The sequence below is a fragment of the Gavia stellata genome, chromosome 4 (assembly GCF_030936135.1).
Source record: "Gavia stellata isolate bGavSte3 chromosome 4, bGavSte3.hap2, whole genome shotgun sequence".
NCBI lineage: Eukaryota > Metazoa > Chordata > Aves > Gaviiformes > Gaviidae > Gavia > Gavia stellata.
The window spans coordinates 78,857,061-78,878,613 of record NC_082597.1 but is presented as its reverse complement, the minus strand read 5'-3'; the positions used below and the strand labels follow the sequence as shown (position 1 = coordinate 78,878,613).

Below are 21,553 nucleotides of genomic sequence, written 5' to 3'. Positions count from 1 at the left end.
ATGACTCTTAAGGCTGGAGGAGGTGATCCTTGAATTCTAACCAGCATTCTTGGGCCCCTCTTTGCTCTAGGGCCTTATCCCATGGGACTCTATCAAGCAGATGTTTGAAGAGACCAAAATCTGTTCTCCTGAAATCTAGGGTTGTGAGCTTGCTTTTTGCCCTGCTCCCTCCTTTCAGGATCCTGAACTCTCCTATCTTGTGCTCACTGCAGCTGGAGGCTGCCTATGACCTTCCCATTCCCAGCAAGCCTCTCCTTGTTGGGGGGTACAAGGTCTAGCACCGCTCCTCATTGGCTTCTCTGTCACTTGGATGAGGAAGTTATCATCGATGCTTTCCAGGAACCACCTGGATTGCATATGCCCTGCTGTGTTGTTCCTGTAGCAGATACCAGGGTCGTTCAAGTTCCCCATGAGGATCAGGGCCTGTGAATGTGACACTGCTTTTAGCTGTCTGTAGAAGGCCTCATCCACTTGTTCTTCTGGTCAAGTGCCCTGTAGCAGACACCCACTACAATGCTACTGTTAACCAGTTCATTCTTCAGTCCTTGCCCATGAGCTCTCGGTTGGCTCGTCATCCTTCCCCAGGGAGAGCTCCATGCATTCCAGCTGTTCTGTCACATATAAGGCAACTTTACTTCCTTGTCTTCTCAGCCTGTCCTTCCTAAAGAGCCTCTGTCCCTCCATTGCAACACACCAGTTGTGGGAGCTATCCCACCATGTCTCCCTGATCCCAAGAAGATTGTAGCCCTGCAACTGCAGACAGATCTTTAACTTATCTTGTTTATTCCCCATGCTACATGCATTAGTGTACTTGCATTTCACGCACAGTGAAATAGGTTACACAGATGTAAGGACTGTAGTATACACAGAATATGAAAACCTGATCTGTTTGTAGCCTTATAGCGACTGAGACCCCCATTCTGTTGATTTGTATGTCCTGTCCCCAGACCACTCAGATTTGGACGTGCTTTGCTATTACAACATGGATTCTAAACACCGCTTGTTTGCTTTACAGGTTAAACCAATCAATGAAAAGTTAAGAGAGATAAAAGGAGCTAAAATGATGGTGGATGTTGTACAAACTCCATTTGCTCCACTGAAAAAAGTGATTCAGTTTGTGAGTGGAAATGGCTTGATCTGTGAAACAGTTAAAGAAGCAAAACAAATAGCATTTGATGGACCAGTGAGGTTGAAAGTAAGCTGAATTTTGTTGCATGTGTTTTTCATTGCAGTTATGTATTTGATGCCATTTAAATAATTCTTCTATAAACATCCCGCAAAATACTGCAGAAAAACACAGAATGGTACTACGCTGTCTAGTCTCTTCCTACACAAATAAACCCCCAGATATTTCACGTGGTTATATTTTCCTCTGTATGGTAGTATGTTTAAGTGATTTCCTGGGAAAAGGAGGCAAATTAGAGGATCGTTAGTGTCCAAATATGTTTCTTGGTATGGTCCTCTTGATGAAATGGAGGAGGAGGAAGGAGGGGTAATCCCATTCTTAAAACTATCTGATACAAAAATACAAACTTTATCTTGCTAGCTTTTCTATGAAGAAATGCTTTCAAAAAGTCGTCAAAATGTCTGAGAGAATCTCTTAGTTGCAGATGTAGACTGTGTTGAGGATTGGAAGCTTCTCTGTCTCTTCTGCAGTTCTTCATATCTACTGCTGTCACAGTCTATAGAGCCCTTTTATGCACTTAGTAAATCTTTTAAAATCTTGATTAAAACAGCTTTAAGTTGAAGGTGAGTGTGGAATCATGTTTACTTGGAAACCAGTTAAGTCACAAAAACACCCAAGTTCTTGACTAACATTCACACTTTCCATTTACAAACAAGATGTTTTCCTTCACTCCATTATCGCATGGCTTGGTTTGCTCTACTGAGCCAGACATAACCTTCTAAGCTGCCAGTGTATACACAAATGTCTCATAATAATTTCCTTGTATTTAGGAAATTAAACCATTTCATTTCCTTTTCTGATCAGTTGTAATAATACCAAAATGTGACTACTGCCAAGAAACAACAGGCTTTTTTGTGTCTTCATGTATCTCATGTTAGCAGGTTTGGAACAGGAAAAAAAATTGGAGTCCAATTAAAATGTGGTTGTTGCTTGTTTAACTGCCATATCTTGGTGCACTAGTTCATGGGCTATTTTGGCTGCTTTGTGTTCAGATTTATTTGTTTCTAATTTTATTTTTTTTTCTTCCAGACAGTGGCTCTTGATGGAACTTTATTTTTGAAATCTGGAGTGATTTCTGGAGGATCAAGTGATTTAAGATTTAAAGCTAGATGTTGGGAGGATAAAGAAATTAATAAAATGAAAGAAAGAAGAGATAGCTTGATTAATGAGTTAAAGGTAAGTCTCTTAAAAAGCACTTAACTGCAAAAGGCATAAAGGAGTAAAAGTTGTTATCTAATTTAATTCAGTTATGGGAAGAGGGTATTCTAAAGGGATGTTTTTCAAGATTTCTAAAAGATGCAGACAGGACATAGTAGCTGTTTATCCTCTGGCTGGTGTGTTGATTCACATATCACAGAGGTGGGAAATCAGGACAACACTATTGATACAAGTTCCTTCAAGGAAAAAGAGCTGTGGTTCAAAGTACCTGAAGACACTTAGTAAAAAAGATGATACATTCTGTCAACATGAAAATATTTGCGTGGACCAAAACCTGGTAGCGTAAAACAATTTGTTGTACCTCTAGCTATTTTGGAGGAGAGAGAGAGTAGGAATTCAGGAATTTGCAAGCATATGCTTTCTTTTGAGAAATAAATCTCTTAAAAATTACTATTAAATAGAACCAATGCTATCATCATTTACCTTGAATGGGGCCTAAGTCAGTGAGGCTAGCTTTATGTAGTGCATGAATCTGACAAATGAGTAATTTCCAAATCAGTCACCTTTTGTTTAACATGCTTTTTCTCTTCTCCCATTGTAATATTTTTCTAGGACTTAATGAAGATCAAACGTAAGGAGACTGACTTGAAGCAGTTACGTGCTCAATGCCACGGAATTCAAACACGACTTAAATATTCACAGAGTGAATTAGAGCTTATTAAAAAGAAGCATCTTGCTAATCTCTACACGGTATAGTACTAAACCTTTATAATTTTCATGTTTAATTGTATTTTTTTACCTAAGCTGTAATTACCAGTGAAGCAAATACTACTTCCTTACGTAGTTTTTTAATTCAGTTTAAGTATCACCTACAGCAGTTACAACTGAGGAATTAATAAAATATAAAAAACAAGATTACAAAGTCATTTACATGAGGCTTTTTCTATTTTAGGTTTTAAATTTGAATTTCTGGTAAGCTTGGTTTATCAGTAACTTTCGGAAGTCTGTAAGTCAAAATGCACTTTAAATGATACTTGTAATTTGTTTTTCTACTTACTAAAACTAATCATTGTATGCAAATTGGCAATAATAGTGGGTAAGTTGCATTTGAGAAGAAAATATTTACTGTTTTTAATCAGAAAAATACAGTTAATCTGGAACAGAACTGTCTTTAATTTCTAGAAAGTTGACCGTCCTATTAAGAGAAATTACCATCTTTTTCCTTTCTTTCCATCTAGGAAAAATCAAAACTGGAAAGTGAACTGGTAAATATTGAGTCTCAGCATGATATGTTGAATGAAGGAGTAGCACAAAGAAAAGAAAAAATAGAAGAATTTCAGAAAAAAATTAATGAGGTAACGCCTTCTGTCACAATCATGACAGCTTATGCTGTTACACTACAGAAACTTTTTTTCTGTTCCTGCTGACTTTTAGAACTTGGACAACTTTTAACTTTGTAAACCACTTTGTTGACAAGGGTTATAAATTCCTCCAGCAGTCTTCCCACGTTCTCTACCTTTCTTACCAAGGTAACTGTGAACAGAAATGCACTTGGATGTTAGTATATATGTATCATAGCTTTGCAAATCAATTTCCTTTAAAACCAAAATACTGTGACTTTTATGTGCCAAACACAAACCCAACCAACCAAATCCATCTACTTCTTGATATTAGGTGATGCTTTGCTTAATATATACACTATAATTTCATTGGACATAGGAGAAAATTTTTAAGTTTGAAGAAGATGGGTTGGTTTTCCCCCACCTTTTCCTCCTCTGCTAATAAATATGATTTACTCTCCTGTGGTATTGAGCAGGGACAATCCATCGAAATTCACCGCTTTAGAGCTCTCAGTGCAAACTTTCACTGAGGATCAAATCCCAGAAAAATGTTCTAGGTCTTTCATGGCCTGAGAGTATAATTTGATAAATCTCAGCTTATTCTTTCTCAGACTCTAATGTCCAAGTTCTTTGTAAGGAACTGTAGTTACAGGATCTTTCATTTTTGCAGAGAGATAATTTTGCAGTGTGACTGCATGACTAGACTGTAACTTTCTTTTGGCACAAAGTCTTCTTGGCCAATGTGGATCTGTGACAGCATGTACGTACACTGAACTCCACATGCACTCATAAGATGTGCAGATCTCTCAGTAATTAGTGCACTCGCTAGGTAGACAGTCTCTGCATGGGTGACTATCGTTCTGAAAATCATTCTCATTGCAGTCATAGCAGGACCCATTCAGTATCTACATGGAAATGCTCTATCAGTATCTTTTCATCAGGAGAAGAGAAGATGCACCACTTCTGCAACCCACAGGCAGAATAGATCAGGCATGCTTATGCCATTAGGAAGAGAGCTCTGTATTAGTTTTGTAGAGCTGAGAACAGTTCGCATCACTGCTAGAGTGCTTTGTTCTGAATTCTACAGGTGTCATGTCTAGGTGATGACCTGTTACACCACTGTGTACTAGAAAAGTAGATAAAGAGCAGCATAGTGTTAAGATGCCTTTCTCTTCTTGGGAAGTAGCCAATATCTGTGCTTTATTTTCTGTGCACTCTGATTATCCTGGGAGAATGGTTGAGGTGTGCATGATGATTGTCAGCAAATTCCTCATTCCACTGTTTTGGGTCTTTGGGTGGGTGGGTGGGTTGGTGTTTTTTGGGGGGAGGGGGTGGTTTGGGGTTTTTTTGGGTGTTGTGGTTTTGGTGTTTGTTTCGGCGTTTTATTTTGAAGACTGTAGTATGCCTACATTCGTTTGGAGTCCAGCTGATGGAAGATGGAGCTAGCTTATGATATAACTGAGTCTTCTTTGCTCTCCCTCTTTTTTGAGGGGTGGCTGATGCAGAGCTTAGGGACCTTGTGCTATCCCTACCTGCCCAAATTAATTATCTGTTATGGTACTAAACAGCTTTTGTCATTTGAACCTGATCCTTTCTGCTTTTTATCAGCAACAGGAAAAGTTCTCTATGATACATGATCCAACAGTTAGGTCTCCCAACTGTTTTTTGTGTGGACTGTTCTGCCATCTCATACCTCATTTTTCCTGTCATTCTTTAATCTTCAGATGGTCCCCAGAACAGTTTGTACAGACAGCTGACAAATTCAAAAGCATGGTTATTGTGAAGAGACTGAAGGCATTCAGTGAAGTGTATAGTACTAAAGCCTAATCTGGTACCAAGAGGGGTTTCATACTGTGTTCTACTAGAGTAGACAATGACTCTGGCGTCTCTGTAACATAAGCACCTCATCTGTACTTCTCTCTGGAAACTACCTTGTTTCTACTCTTGCCAAAAAAAGGAGTCTGGTGCAAACTATGGAAAAGTTGTGCTGCAGTTTTATCTGGAAAATTCACAGCCCTGCACCTAGATGCTTGTGTCAATGTAGATTCTTAGAGAGAGATTCCTCACCGCTGTCTGGAGTTACTTGGGATATATAGTACGTGTGTAACTTAGTTCCTGGCCTCTGACCCATTTTCATCAATCTTTCTTGGATTAATCTATGACTGGAATTCTGCATGTAAAAAGAAGTCAAAACTGCTGCATGTTCTCTGTCTTACTTGTGGTATGGGCATGAGGGAGTGTATGTGTGTCATCTGCAAACACTGAGAAAATCATTGATGTTTAGGCCGTAAGAATTACAGATTCAGGGAACTTTTCTTTTGCTTGTTTGGGGGGAAAAAAAAAACCAACCCCACAACAAATGGGGGCTGGTCATCAGTTTCTGAAGAATAGTGTTCCTTGAATAGTATAACTTGGTTGGATGTAGTATTTGATATCTGGTTAAACAAGCCTGCGTACCGAAACAATATAAACAAATACTGTTCATTCCATTGGGTTTCCTTTTAAATACTGTAGGCTGTTGCTATTTCTTTGTTCAGTCCTGCCATATGCACCATACCTATTTCCTTGCTTAAAATTTTCATTAAAATTGTGGGACTGCTTTTGGCTGAAGCTTTTCTTAGTATATACTATATAATTAGGAAATGAGAGATTCTGTGGCAGTTTTTTTTCTGTGGCTTTGCTATAAGTGGAACATAGCAATTAATATTTATGGATCGCTTGAAGGGATTAAAATTAAGAACTGAGCTACACCAAGAAGCCTGGTGTATCTGATTAGTGTCTTGTGTATCATTCAGCTTTCTCTTCTTCACTCTTCTTGACTGGGAATCATAGACAGAACCAGGGAAGCTGGTTACACTGCCGTGACTTTAATTGTCTTTGGAATGACCAGGTGCTGTCAATAACAGCTTAGATAAGAGTTGCCTTTTGCAGATCTTATGCCTTGTATCTGGCATTTGTACTGAAAGTGTTATTTGAAAATGTCAAGTACAGATTACTTCTCAGTAGTTCAATTTGCTGTTTCTTAAAGTACCTTGAAAATTCAGCCCATAGCATGAAGTGATTGTCTAAACGTTTTGCTTCTGTGAGTGCCAAACAATATAAACATCTTTTGGCTCCATTTCTGTTTATTCAAAGGCTGAAGATGCTGTTTTCCAGGAGTTCTGTGAAGAAATTGGTATAGAAAACATTCGTGTGTATGAACAAGAACGTGTGAGACAACAAGAGGAGATTGATAAGAGAAGGTGCTATTTGTAATTGAAATGTAAAGAAGTGGTTTGTATTAGATTGGGCACACTGATAAACGAGTAAATGCATCACAGGAAATACCACAAAAACCTAGAAGACTGTAAAAGGTTATATTATCCCTGCAAAGATTAGTTAGCAGTTGCAGTGCTATGGTTTGGGTTTATTGAACAATTATAGTCAGTGACATTTTGCTACAAACTTGAAAGTTAAAATTTACTACTTTTGTAGCACTAGTGTAGAAAAATAAAGCAAAGAATAGTTTTCTAAAAGCCACATTGAAAAATGGCTCTATCACAAATTGAGGATGACATGAAGGCTCACTGATGTATCAGAAATCTTAAAGGAGAACTGGGTGTAAGGTGCAGTGATTTGGTATAGGAACATACTATTAAGGAAAACAGGATCTTAATTTTCTCACAGGCAACGTCAACTGGTATCCCTCTCAAACAGGCACCTGTCACAGGATTGCAAATTTATATCTTAAAGAGTGAGAATGTTAAAATGAACTGTCTGCTTGTACTACAGACATTTTCAGGCAGATGATAGTTAGTGCATTTCCTGACATTATTTATGGAAACCACACCTTTTCTACATGACTAGTTTAATGGGTAGCACTGAACTCCATTTTCTTTTCAGCTGCTAAGAGACTCTCTGACTGGTTTTTAGAAACTGGTCCAAATGCATGTTTTTGGCTAGGGCTGCAGTGAGGTAGTAGTGCAGTGCATTCAGTTGTGGTTAAAGCACCTGCTGGCTGAAGCGATGTTTATTTATGTTTGCAAGAACTGAAGTCTGGTGAAGTGCAAGAAGTTAGTAATGTAGAACAATAAAAAGAGGATCTTTTTGAATGGCCTTATGCTGCACTGCACATACAGCCTTGGCCTTGCTTGTGCCCTAACTTGCCATCATTAGTCCTGTAAGCCTGTGCTATGGTGCCTTCTTGCCCAGGTCTAAAGAGCACGTAGCTGGTGTTGTGCCAGCCCTTTTGCCTGAACAACAGATGTGGCACTAGTAGTAAATCATTTGGCAAGCATAAAGCTCAGAGGCAGACAGTAACAGCTGAGAGAACTTTCTGTAAACAGCCACTTAGTTTTACTTTAATCCTTTCTCACAGCAGCACGTGTAGAAGTTCCTGCCATTGTACCCCTATAAACAACTACAGGTTTCAGCTGAGAGATGATAAGCAAGGCTGAATATGGCTTAAAAAGCTCTGGTCTCATGCTTCTTAATTGCCATCTCCCAACTGAGATAGGTTCCTTATAATATTCAGCCAGCTGGCTAGGAGGCTTTTGGAGGCTGAGCAGGGAGTATGGGCATTGGCTAAATACCCAGCATCAGTGTAGCTTTTGCCCAGCTCATACCTGGATCATTTACAGGTACATAATTCAAACTGAGATACTTGAACTTTTAGTGTTACTTTTCATATTGAATGTAGCCATACTGTATCTTTATATTGTATTTCTTGAGCTATTATCACTGTATTTTTGTAACTTCCAGTATATCCACAGGATGTGGTGTAGTGGAATCGATGATGCAAATTTTTGTGTTCATGTAGAAGATACAAAAATGCTATCTAAATAGCCAAAGTGAAAATGTATCTTGTAATAACTTTTAAATCACAGTTACTAGCCTGCTTTGTAAGTGTTGTTTTGAAATACTGTACTTTGACTAGACTGGAGTTTGAAAATCAGAAGACACGACTAAGCATTCAGCTGGAATACAATCGTGATCATCTAAAAAAATTAACAAACACAATCAGCAAGTTGAGGGAGACCATTCATAAAGATGAAGCTGAGATTATCGGGCTACAGAAGGTAAAATGTGTCTCTTTCTCTTTCTCTCATTGAGAGGAGAGAATGCATTGAATTACAATTTTGAGTAAGTGTAGCTGATGCTATTGAGTAATTCTAGGGCTTAATTCAATGTTGACTGTAAGTGTTAAGAAAAATGCAGTTGCATATTGTCATTTTAACATTGCAATAACCTGTCCTATTAATTATTAAAAGTAATCTTACTAAAAATTACATTTGGTATTACTGTATGTACAGTGCCATATTGTGTTTAGTTTATGGGAAAAGGCAGCCTATGACTGCAGGTAAAACTAGTAGCATGTGGCTGAGATTCTTTAGAAGATTTTATGAGTAATAGTAAACAACTCTGGTGCTTTGCATCTTAAAGGTGCTTCACAGCCACTAATAGACTTAAAATAATTCTATGAAAACTAAACTAATTTAGAGTTTTAGTTGAAGTAATACGTATGGATTCCTCCTTCATAGTGCTCTTTATTCATAAGTAATTTTTTGTTGTGTTAATGTTGCTTGTTAAATAAACTGTGTTTGTGGTGCACTGGAAAGTGAAGAAGAAAAGATGTGTAATAGTACTTTGAATAAAAATAAAAATGAAATGTAAAACTGCCCCAAAGTGGGGGAAAAAAAATCCCATATGCATCATTTGAAGGCATGTATTTCTGATACTGAGGAAAAACAATAGGCCCTTACTCAGTCACGCACAAAAACATGTCTAACTTCATGCCTGTGTGCCTAATTCTTCTGAAATATGACTGAGCAAATTCAGATATTTTTGTCCTAGAGAAGGATTGTTTGTACTAAATTCTGAAGGTACTTTGTTTGGATACTGCAACAGCGTAAGTCTTGATAAGGTTGCTATAATACTAGTCTCTTAAGGGCCGTGTCTTTGTGCCTGTGGCGTTAGGTTTGCTATAGTCTAGCACCTAATTTCTAGCAATTTAGTGGTATGCATTATATAGGGGAAGACTCTTATAGAGTACCTCCACAGATCCTTTGTTCTCTGCGGATTGCCTCAGGATTTATCTGTAATGAACAATACTTTTCAAAGGATTTCAGGTTAACTTAGGTCTTGCTAAATATGTTGTAGATGTACAGCAGATGGGATCATTTTTGCAGGGCTAAGGAACTAACTGAGGAAAATGGAGTAGCCTACAGATCATAGGCGTCCTAGGATCCCTGCCTTGTTTGGTGGCTTTATAGTTTAGTCTGGTACAGTCACAAATCTGGAGCTGGCTGTGCCTACGTATACGAAACACCTGGATCTTCCTGTGTATAAGATGGGCTGTTTTCCCGGTGCCTTTCAGATTTTGAGCTATAACACATTTGAATGTATTGTAACAGGTTTAAACTTTAAACTCTTTCTTTCTGTATAATAAAGGTTCCATATCAAGATTTTTGAAAGGTTAAAAATGTAAATATTTCTATGCAGGATGAGGAAAAGCTTCTAAAAAAAGTGAATGAAACTGTGGAGGAGCAGCAACATCTTAAGGATAGATTAAGTGCTCATAAATCTGAGGTTATAAAAACCCAAAATGAAGTTGAAGAGTTCAGAAAGACGTTGTTAACTCTTAATAGGTAATTACTAATTGTACTCCTGGGAAAATTATTAATGTGATAATATTTAGAAGAGTTTTAGTGATCAGATACTTGAATTTCTCTTGTTCTGTTTTCTTGTGAAAGATTCATTAGAGACATGGTAATTTGCATTTACAGTATGCATTAGTTAAAAAGTGTTTCTAATTTGGTATGTGGTTCCCAAAAGTAACGTGAACAAGATTATTTCATGAGAGCCATCCCATAAACCATATAGAGTAAAATTATCGCATTATCTACCTAGTGATAGGTCTCGTGATTTCTGACGAATATATAGTGACTTCTGATAAGTATATATTAGCTTACAACTTGATTGGGGGGCGTATTAAGTTTGCTGGTAGTTTCATAGTTTTGTTTTGAGTTGTACTGTCAGTTCAATTAATGGGAGTGTTTTTTTTCTGATTTCAGTGTTCTCATTTTCTCCAGGCCTTTCAAGTGTTGGATACCTTAAACTAATTTTAGGTCACTATTTTGTCTTTACTATTCTTTTAAATCAACTGCTTTGGGGACAGTTTATACTTGAGTTTTCTTATGCTTGCTTATTATTGATGCGTTTGATGTCTCTTAATCAGGAGTCGTCTTTATGTTTAAAAAGAACTGACATGCTGTTACAGTATGGCTAGGTAAACTTACAGAATTTTATATAAACTCATAGATTGTATGCCTAGTAATTCATTTTATAGTGTGTAATTTCAACAAATATGAGACTGTTATGTCTCTGCCTTATTTAGCAACTTGATGCTATCAAAGGAACTTGTTGCAAAGAATCAAGGTGTATTTCAAGTAAAGTAATGATAAAAGATACTTGATTAAATTTTAAAAAGAACAAATCTCCATATATGTTCAGCAGAGCTGAACAGAACAGAGTTTAGTTGTAGTTAGGAAAGATGGATATTTGAATGTGCTATAGTGGGAACTTGGCAGTATACAGAAACTATGTCTGTGCTACTAGCATTTACCTTGTGATAGAGTTAAGAGTTAATACAGAATAGCAGAGTGTTAGCGTGCGTGCTACAATAGCGTATGGTTCCCAGCTCCCTCTTGAGTAATTTGGGAGAATGAAAGGGATAGAAGTAGTTAAGTACCATTGTCCTTTTATGTTTGCTGGGGGTTGTAAAGGAAAAAACCCTCTTTGTGCTTGGTATCTTGTTTTCATGCTGCATGGCTGTGGATGTTACTGGCAGCGATGCTTCTGCTCTTTGTTTCGTGCCTTTTGTGTACGTAGGGAAGCTACAAAATTGCAAAAGGAAGCTACAGCTATAGAAACTGCTCTGGAAGAGAAAAGATTAAGACGACATAATATGCTTCTTGAATGCAAGGTGCAGGACTTGAAAATAAAGCTCCTGTCTGGATCACTGGATGACATCAGTGAAGTAGAGGTACTTAAAATGTTTACAGAAGGTAGATAATCACGGAGGAGCAATTATTCGGTCTTGAATTTAAAGATACTTATTTCTTCTTTACAGGACTGTTTGTCTTACATAGTAATGTTAAAATAAATACATTGGTTTCACGTGATCAGGCCTCATCCATTCAAGAGAAGGATTTTTGTTTACTTTTGTAGACAGAAATATTGTTTGCAAGTATTTTTGCTTGTGCTTGAAATGTACTCCTGTGAAATATGTAAAATTGCTACGGTACAAGAAAATTGGTATGAAAGAGTATTCTAGATACGCATGTGTAAGAGGACACACAGGGGTCAATTCAGAAATGTAAATAAATATGGCATGTACATGGATTGAGATAACATTTGGTTAATCATCCATAATACAAAATGCTGTCTAAAGTAATCCTTTTGTCTTCAGTAGATACATATATTCACAGAAATCAGGGATAGGCTAAAATCGAAATGCTCCTGCTGTCAGAGGATTGACGCTCATTATTTTTCTCAGTCTTCCCTCTTTTTCCAGCATACCTTTTGTGAGGAGAAATTAAACTTTCTCCACTGTTAAAAAGAAAAGTGTGATGGGTTTTGAATGACTTGTTAAACAAGTTGGTGGATTTAGGAGTAGTCTTGTTGAACCCGTTCCTTAGAAGAGTACTTTTGCTGGAGGATAGGGATGAATGAGTGGGTCAGAAGACAGAAGGCAGTGAGGTAGGCGGCCTTTGAAGGGAAAGGGCGTGAACTGTTAATGATCAGAGTATGTAGGCAGCTCAGCTCTCGCTGTTTAAGAACAAGGAAGAGATGAAACCAAGGAGGTGGGCAGTAGGAATAGCAACTTAGATTCCTAATTAATATCACTGAGAAGACTAGTAAGATTTGGTTCTGAGACAGAATCTGGGTGGGAAAGGGACTGATAACGACACGCAGCTCATGTTTCATTCAAGGGGAAGTAGCTGTTTAAAATCCAGGCTTACAGTGTCCAGGGATACCCTGCTGATGACGTACAGAATTGAAGCTACTCATTTCTTCTGAGGCCAGCTGAGTGAAAGAAATGCCTCGACTTACACACTTCAGAGCCTTTCCGTGAAAGGGGGTTGAATTATCAGTGGAGCATATATCTTTCCAATCAGGAGATTTACAGTATGCCCATTGTTCTAAATACATTACCGCTGCTTTCATCTTAGCTTCAAACTGAACTTAGCAGATGTTTTCATCGTCATTTGAAAGGTGCATTTTTTAATTAGACTCAATTAACTGTTAGCTCCATTTCTGGCTAGGGGAGGAGCTGTGGAATAAGTTTTTCATACCATGTTACCACTGTCTCCTCATTTTATATCCTTTTAATGTATTGTTTCAACAGTTTAGAAGTTAACTGTCATTTTCCTGAACTGGGATGTCCTTCGTATTTATAGCTAGGAACTGAAACAGAAGGCACTCAGACTACCTCAAGTATCTATGAAAGGGAAGAGGCAATTCAGATAGACTACAGCAGCCTAGCAGAAGACCTGAAGGTAATCTTTTTTGTTTGAAATATTAGAGATTGAGTTTTTTATCTTTATTTAAAATATTTTATTTGTTGAAATTATTCATTCTTCACCCTAGCCTTTAAATGAAGCTTACTAAAAATGCTGTCAAGTGCATGTGTGTGTGTTTTGGTTTTGCAGTCATACATGGCACTAATGTATGGGATTTCTGGATAGGTCAACTTCCCATAAAACTAAATTTAATTTAAAGCTTACCTAAACCATAAAAATAGAATGGAGAAATTGTAAATATAAATCTGATTTTTCTTTCCTCCTTTACCTTCTGCCTTTAAGTTCCAACACTATGGGTTATATTTGAAAATTCTAGAAACCAATGACTGGCTGCCAGGGAGTTTGTACCCCCTTCTCTCTGTAGTATTTTCAGAGACTGAGACTTACCATACTTCCCTCTGTAACAGTCCATTGGGTCATGTTTTCTCAGCAGTTTTTTGTAATTTTCTTTTCCTTTTTAATCATAAAGAAAATAATTAAATGTCAGAGGCTAGGTACAAAACAAGGGATGAATCTGTCATCACTGGAACTTGTCTCTAAGAATTCATTGAGAACCTGTCTTCAAAGGTTTTCTTCACAAATCAAGTAGTGAATGAAGCCAGCTAATCCTCCTCCTGTGTTGTATTTTAACGCAGACGTCTAGGCTGAAGGGAGTTTGTTGTCTGTTTTTAAAGGTCTTGTGGAACAATGCTTAGGACCTAGTAGATTTATTCTGAGAACTAAGACTCCAAGCGGAGTTTTTTGTTTTGTTGCCAGTTAAAGCTATTTGATGAGTGGGGTACTTCTTCCAGAAACCATGAGTGCTTGCCATATATGTTGAAATGTCTTGCCCTAAAAGCAAATTTTATTGTAATAAAGTATTTTTATTTCTTTCTTTTAGGACCTAGAGTCTGATGAAGATATAGAAGATCATCTGAACCAGATGCAGCAGGAAATAAAATCTAAAGAAACTACTTTAATGAAGACAGCTGCTCCAAACCTGAGAGCAGTAGAGAAATTACAGATAGCTCGGGACAAGTTCCAGGAATCAATAAATGGTAACACTGAGTCTTTCACATTAATCACTTTTGTGACTGTGAGAGTTTTCACCCTAATTGAAATTCCTCTTTCTGGGGTTGGTCCTGCTGGCTTTGCTGCTTTCAGATATTAAGGTAGTTTTTGTGCTCAAGTGTTTATCCTCAGTTGTTTTTCTAACCATATGTAAACAATTTACTGACATATACTTTACTCTGCAGTAGTTTATTGAAATACAGATTGAATTATTGGGAAGGTACTTTGTTGGCCAAACTACATCATGAAGTATTTTATTTTCTAAAAATTACCGACTTTAATCATTAAATTCTTTAAATTTTTCTTAAATAATTGAAGGAACATACATATGTTGTCCAGAACTCAGACATGAGCATTACTGCAAAATTATTGGTATCCTCAAAGAGCATTGCAGACATTAACATATTAAGAAAACCAAGGAGTTCTGAAGCTGTAACAGGTAAATGCTGGCAGTGCTTAAGGCTACCCACCTTAGAGAAGGAATTAGGAGAATAATTTTGTTTGTTGCTCCAGATAAATGTGGCATAGAGTAGACGATGAATACATCCCAACTTGTCAGGTTTTGGGGCCTCCATTTGAAATCTGGAAGGAGACTCATAATATTGGTATGCTCCTTGTATGTGCATGAGAACCTTTTTCTGCAATAAATATTTTCCGTGATGCTTGTTATGATACACAATATCTATTTGTTCTGTGTATTTGCTTAGAGGCTTATTATGGAGTAATTTCAGTAATTTTTCTCATAGCTTTTGAGACCAGCAGAAAGGAGGCCAGAATATGCAAGCAAGAATTTGAACAGGTGAAAAAAAGGAGATACGAGCTTTTTAGCCGGTGCTTTGAGCATGCCTCCATAGCTATTGATCAGATCTACAAGAAACTTTGCAGAAACAGTAGTGCTCAGGTGTGTCATGTTCTTACATGCTTGGCTTAAAAGGCCTACTTAATGCTTTGTTATCTAGAATAAGAGAACTTACTAACACTTTCAGTTTCCAAAGACAGTTCCAGTCCTGAAGAAGAAAATCACACAAATAATAAAGACTTAAGAATTTTAGGGACACAGGAGGAATAGGTAATATACCAAAGCGTGTTTGACATTACACAGAGAAATGTGATCTAAAGTGTTAACAAAATCAGGAACTACTCAGTTGTAGCAGACTTGTAAATTACCATGGCACAAATGTGAAATATATTTGAGTACTTCATTTAAAAATAACATTGGTTTACAGATCTAGTGATACCAATAATCAGTAGTTTAAAACATTTAATCATTAGTATAGATGAAACTAAAAATCATATATCACTGTTTCAGTGCCAGTGTTTTGTATGAGGTTTAGAAGCTCCTTTTTACCCCACTTAAATAAATATTTTAAAAAGATAAGACTTAATATGTTTGCAACTTTTAGGAAACCTGTAGAACAATTGTGTTGCAATTGTATTAATCTTTGCTAGTGTTCCAGTATTAATGCCAAAAATAAAGTGGAAACTCCCAAATGCTTCGGTTACATCAAATTCTGTAGATGGTTGAATGTTTAAAGGGCTCAAGCTTGAACTCTTGTCTGTATTAAACTTCAGATTTTGTGTTTTCCCTCAGAATCTGATATTCAATGAACACTTAAATATCTCTAAATATATCATTTCTGCTTCTAGGTTGGACAGGATAATAAAGCATTTCTTTCTTCATGATTACTGGGCACATGCCTTCTCCCCTAGACTAAACATCAGGCAGGTCTTGACTTTGCATCACTCTGAAACAACCAGTATTTTCCAGATGCGTTGCCAAAAATAATGAGTTGAGTGCTTTCTTTCTGAGGTGTGTGATGCTGTGCCTTGATTTGAGCCATAGTGGTAACCTGGTCGAGATTATCCTGTGACTAGCTGGGAAGCTAAAACTGCCTACTAGATACTGACATAGCAGCTGAGGGAAGCTGGTCTAATTGCATTGGACAAGAAGTGATTGCTGTGATTAGCTAAGGAAAGGGTAAGCTCTGAGTTTTGCCATCAGAGGAGGTGGCCTAGGTTGCAGCTTGAACAGATGCTTTTTAAGCAACCTTAACAATTGTTAACACAAAAATTTATTAATATTAAATTTTATATTTTAATATTATTTTATTAGTAGCATTTATTAATAATGCTTTACTATCCAGTCAAAAAAAGAGAAGCTTTGATAGGTGGAGTTAGTTTAACTTCCAGAGATTCTGGGCTCAGAACATTCATGCATTAAATATATTGCTCAGTAAAATTTATTTCATCGGCACATTGTGTGTTAGATGTACTTTAAAAGAAACTACAGCCGAAGGAATTGTACGTACACAGATTTACTGCTGGGTTCGCCACCAGTTCTCTTCCATCTTCCTTCTGTGGAGAGAGAAATGCCATTCCTTTTTATGTCTTCATGAGCATGGAATATATGTACCCTAGTAAGCTACAAGATGATTTTTGTTAACAGTGTCCATACACCTGAAGACTTCCTCTTGCACAGATCCATGCAATGGTATAGGACTGGGAGTTGCACTGCAAGAGATCTGACATGTTTACAGCCTGAAGAATATGGTAATAATAATGACAGGCATTCTCTCAGCAGAGAAAAAGAGGAAAATACGCATACCTCCAACAAAACAAAGATACAGCAAGCGCAATAGCTTACTTCCAGGACTGTTTACCACAGAAATTATTTTAAATTGGAAGTACATGTAGTGTTTTGGTTTGGTTTTTTTTCACTGTATCTATGATCTGAGAGGAGCCATTTGAAATGAGTGTTAACTATGGAAATTTTTTTTTTATCTGTATCCACTTGTGCAGAGGGGAAAAGACTCTATTATTTTATTGTCTGTTCTATTTAATGGGAAAAATAAACCATGTAGCAATTAGCTTATCTATCATACCTTTTTAAGGGTTTGGTAGAATGGCCAGTTCTTTAAAGTAATACTTTTGATTTTTGGATGTGGGAACCAGGATATAAAGTGTAGAGAAAGACTACCTATATTAAAATCTTTCTCCAGCTCAAAGCTAGATTTTGTAAAACTAACCTTGCACAAAAATGTGTAGTTTTGGAAGTATATTTACTTCTAAACAAAAAAGAAAACTGCTTTTGAAGTCTAAAATTTTAATAATTGATAAAAAATAAAAGCAATTACATAAAAGGTGATAAAGTCAAGTTTATTTAGTAGTTGAAAGTTTGTAAATAACAAGTCTGTGGAGCCATTTCCAAATGGTTTTGTTAATTAGCCTCCTAACTCATGATTCATTAACAAAGGCGTATTCACTGGGAAGTTTTATAGTGCTGCTCTTCAGCGTAGATGAACAGGTGTTTCCTACAAATGAAGCTAACTTACCAGTTTCAATGCTAGCTCAGTCAGTATTTAAACCTAAAAAATATCCATCTTAATAATTTTATAAATTTATATTATTATTATAATTCATTAATATTGAAATGTATGTGTTTCCAGGCATTCCTTAGTCCTGAAAATCCTGAGGAGCCTTATCTGGAAGGCATTGGCTTTAACTGCGTGGCTCCAGGAAAACGCTTTATGCCAATGGACAGTTTGTCAGGAGGTGAAAAATCTGTGGCAGCCCTGGCTCTTGTGTTTGCTATACACAGGTAAAAGAAATATTATGGTTATTATCCAAGTATGTGGCTAAGTGGCAGGAAGATAGTGTTACACTTACAAACATGTTAAAAAAATCTGCTAATAGAGTATTCAAAGGTTACTAAAGTCCTTATTCTCTACCTGTCATTACTTCCTATCAAAATTTTATGATAGAGTAAGTGAATCTCTAAAGTAATTAGCATGTTTGTTAACATTTTTGCATCTAAATGCAAAATACTGTCTTGTCTTCTACAGTTTTCGGCCACCACCTTTTTTTATTTTAGATGAGATAGATGCTGCCCTGGATAACACAAACATTGATAAAGTAAGTTGGTCCCTTTCACCTTATCCTTTTATTGACAATATAATGCTATTTTTTGTAGAAGAATGGCTACTTTTCATTACAGGTTGTTGGGATAAAGAGATTGATGACACTATCTTAACCTGTTTTAAAATATACTGGGTTTAGGGCTGAAATAATGGTTGTGTGAGACGTTAGACTAGGGCTAGGTTTAAATTCATAAATCTAAGTGTGTTTTAATCAGTCCGCAGTCTGTGAAGTTGAGAAAAATAGGTCAGGAGTGTGAAAGTATGCCGCATGACCACGTGTGGTACAGTCAGACATGAAGGTCACTTGTGAATTGCTGGTTGGGTTTGTTTGGTTGGAATTTTTAAGGCCTTTGAGTTCCCTTACCTCTAAAAAGGAGAAAGGAGTGTATCTGCATGTTGAAAATCAACTCATTCTATCACTGGTGTACTTGTTTTATATAATCAGGCTACTAAATATTTTTACATTAACACCAATTGAGGGCTATCACTCCCATCATTTTAGCTACATGAATTCTTGCTTGATTAAAATAGCTTCCTGTCCTCCTCTCAATTTCTCTTTCCTTTTTTGCTAATAACTATTCACCGTAACACAAACTTATGATAGAATACAAACAGTAAGGACTGCCAGCTGTAGATGTCAGCCTCTGTGAGGAGGAGACTCAATACAAGGAGATACTATGTAGGAAAGGAATCAAAAAGATCTCCGCATGTGCCTGGATTTTTTTCTACAGAAACATTCCTTTCCACATAAAGTAAGATCAAGCTATATTTCTGCTTGCATTGATAGTGATGTCAGTCTTTGTAGAGCCTAACAAACAGAAGCAGTTTTATAAACACCAAACTTTTTTATCTTTTTTTTTTTTTTTTTCTTTCTTCCTTTCCTAATGGGGTTTGCTCAGAGGGTAGCTCTGTAACAGACAGCTGGGGAAGCTCCACTACTTGTGCCTGCCAGATAGAATTCCTTCTCGGAGACTGCTGGCTCTGCATAACGTTGTGAGAAGTGTTTTCCTGAACCCAAGTTCCTTAAACGTTCCTTGGGATACAAGTCCATGAGGGATACCCATCATCCACTACTTCCAAGCAGATATGCCCTGAGTTTGTTTTATCTCTGTCTAGTGTGTTTCAGCAACACCACATTAGATGTAATGGGACTGTCATGAAAATGACTAAGCAAGCTTTAGGGTTTGGCTCTCAATGACATGATTAGAAACAAGATTACACATCAAGTGATCACAAAACACCTCTGTGATCTAAGCTTTTTAACAGGATACTTTTCTGGTTACTAGCCTTTCACTGGGGACCACTATGAGTTGACGTAACAGTTGAAGATGACGTATTCTGGTTAAATACCAGTATTGTGTTTTCTGGATGTCATTCTTAATTCTGGAGTCAAATGTGTCATGGCTGGTGACTTGGAGTTACACAGGCTGCCTCCAAGTTTTCCTTTACTGTCTGTCTTGTCTGCTATTACAAATGCTAAATTTCACATTTTTGCCTTTCATCAAAGCTGCAGTGTATTAGGTGATTAGTACTTTCTATCTCTGCAGTCTTCTGAGGTGGTCTTTCAGATATGAAAGTAAAATTCTCTATGGTTCTGTCTGGAGCTGGGCAGGGGTCCCAGATTGTGTCTAACAAAATTGCAGGTCATTACCTGGATGACTTTAGTTTATCCACTTAAGTTCTGTTGCAGTTACAGATGCACCGGTCGCCAGTTACGTACACATTCCATGAAGTTCATGATGTTAGCATCATTTGCAATCTATATGGAAAGTTGCATTAATACAGCTGAAGAGACAGACACAGTAATGAGGCATTTTGCTGCAGTTTGCCTTTCTGAGTAGGCTCGTTCTGACACATCTGGCAGAAGAGATGTCCACTTTATACCTAAGAATGTGCTAAGCACCATTCTTTAGAACACTATAAACAAAGAATAGCTGATTTTTCTTTTATGCAGCCAGGTTTCTCAATTCAAACATATTTCAAATCTGGTTTACTTTTCTTCAGATAAAAATCACATTTGTAATCCACAAAAGATGGTCATATTAACAGATGCTAGCCGAACGCTTCCTAGGCTTATAAACTACAGTTGGGGGTATTTTTACAGTTTGAAAGTATCATAATTTCATTTGACGTATCAGCAACAATGATGTCAAGAAAATAAAGAACACTAATGCAGAAAGTTTAAGCATTGAAAGTTCTAATGTATATTTATAAAAATAATATCCATAAATACCACTTTATGGCCAAAGAGCTATTACACTTGGATTATGTTACACATTAGTGTTAACCCTGAAATTGCCTTAGTAGCCTGCATTAAGCCTTTAGTTGAGTCCTTGGGGCCCATCTGATCTGACTGAAAAGTTAGGCTGAGCTTCCTGCTTGGAAGTTGAATTGGGCTGCTACCTGTCCTGTAACCTTCATGGCTAGAGATGCCTGTCTCCCGTACGGCTGGGGCATGCCGGTTGCGTAGCCTCTGTCCAGAATGTCCCCTTTGGTTTGCTGCCCTTCTGCCATCCTTTTCCTGCCGCCTGCTCCCGTAACGAGATGCAGCGTGGAGAGGTTGGGGCAGGATTATTAAAAGGCGGCTCTTTTCACATAAGCAACATGAAGCAGGCAACTTGTGATACTGGCTGTGATGTCTGATATACTTGGAGAGCAGCTGCCCATGTAATGCAGGAAGAGGGTGACAAAATAGTGGTTTCCTAGAAAATTCCTTTAATTGGCTTCAACATCTATCTAGGTATTCTTAAAAGTAGAGTTAGATTATTCTTTAAGCATTTGTGAAAAGTGTCTTAAATTGCAGAATGAGCAAAAGCAAAATTGCAGTGATCTGCAAGTATAATCCATGGAATGTTTCCCTGCTCCCAGGGTCTTTCGTATCTCTTTTCTTATCTGTAAGATGCAGTTGTTACTGGAAAGCACCGAAACCTTCAGACAGAGGAATTAAATACTGCAAGTGAGCAAAAATGCTATATGGAAAATTATATGTTGCTAGTACTCACTGGTATCCAGTTTTTATGCTTAGAAATAAGTAGTCATCTTTCCATTGTTTCAGTTTAAGGATTTACGAAAGCAGATCTCCAGTAATTTACTTGTAATTATACTGTAAAATGAATGCGCATTATATAACTCACTAAAGGCAGTTCTTCAATTAAAAAAAACATACTTCCATATCATGTAGCTATAACTGTGCAGAAAAAAGTCTAATTAAAAATGTAGTGGTTTTTCTTTATTCAGCATTTAATTTATATTGTGGGATACTGCCTTATTCAGTCACCAATTCGTAACTTAATATTTGTAATTTTATTTTGCAGATCATTGAAAAAAAATGTTGCTGTC

The 21,553-nt window shown here is 37.1% G+C and overlaps 1 protein-coding gene across 1 annotated transcript in view; it reads left to right on the top strand.

Annotated features, from left to right (window-relative positions):
* Positions 1 to 21,553, top strand: part of SMC1B (structural maintenance of chromosomes 1B) — a 36,912-nt gene that overhangs the window by 14,473 nt on the left and 886 nt on the right. The window contains exons 11-23 of the mRNA XM_009817065.2: positions 1,016 to 1,195; positions 2,216 to 2,362; positions 2,957 to 3,094; positions 3,583 to 3,699; positions 6,820 to 6,926; positions 8,600 to 8,741; positions 10,165 to 10,310; positions 11,554 to 11,707; positions 13,125 to 13,223; positions 14,128 to 14,284; positions 15,044 to 15,198; positions 17,744 to 17,895; positions 18,140 to 18,209. Of these exons, the coding sequence (XP_009815367.2) occupies positions 1,016 to 1,195; positions 2,216 to 2,362; positions 2,957 to 3,094; positions 3,583 to 3,699; positions 6,820 to 6,926; positions 8,600 to 8,741; positions 10,165 to 10,310; positions 11,554 to 11,707; positions 13,125 to 13,223; positions 14,128 to 14,284; positions 15,044 to 15,198; positions 17,744 to 17,895; positions 18,140 to 18,209 (1,764 nt within the window). The remainder of the gene's footprint in view (positions 1 to 1,015; positions 1,196 to 2,215; positions 2,363 to 2,956; positions 3,095 to 3,582; positions 3,700 to 6,819; positions 6,927 to 8,599; positions 8,742 to 10,164; positions 10,311 to 11,553; positions 11,708 to 13,124; positions 13,224 to 14,127; positions 14,285 to 15,043; positions 15,199 to 17,743; positions 17,896 to 18,139; positions 18,210 to 21,553) is intronic.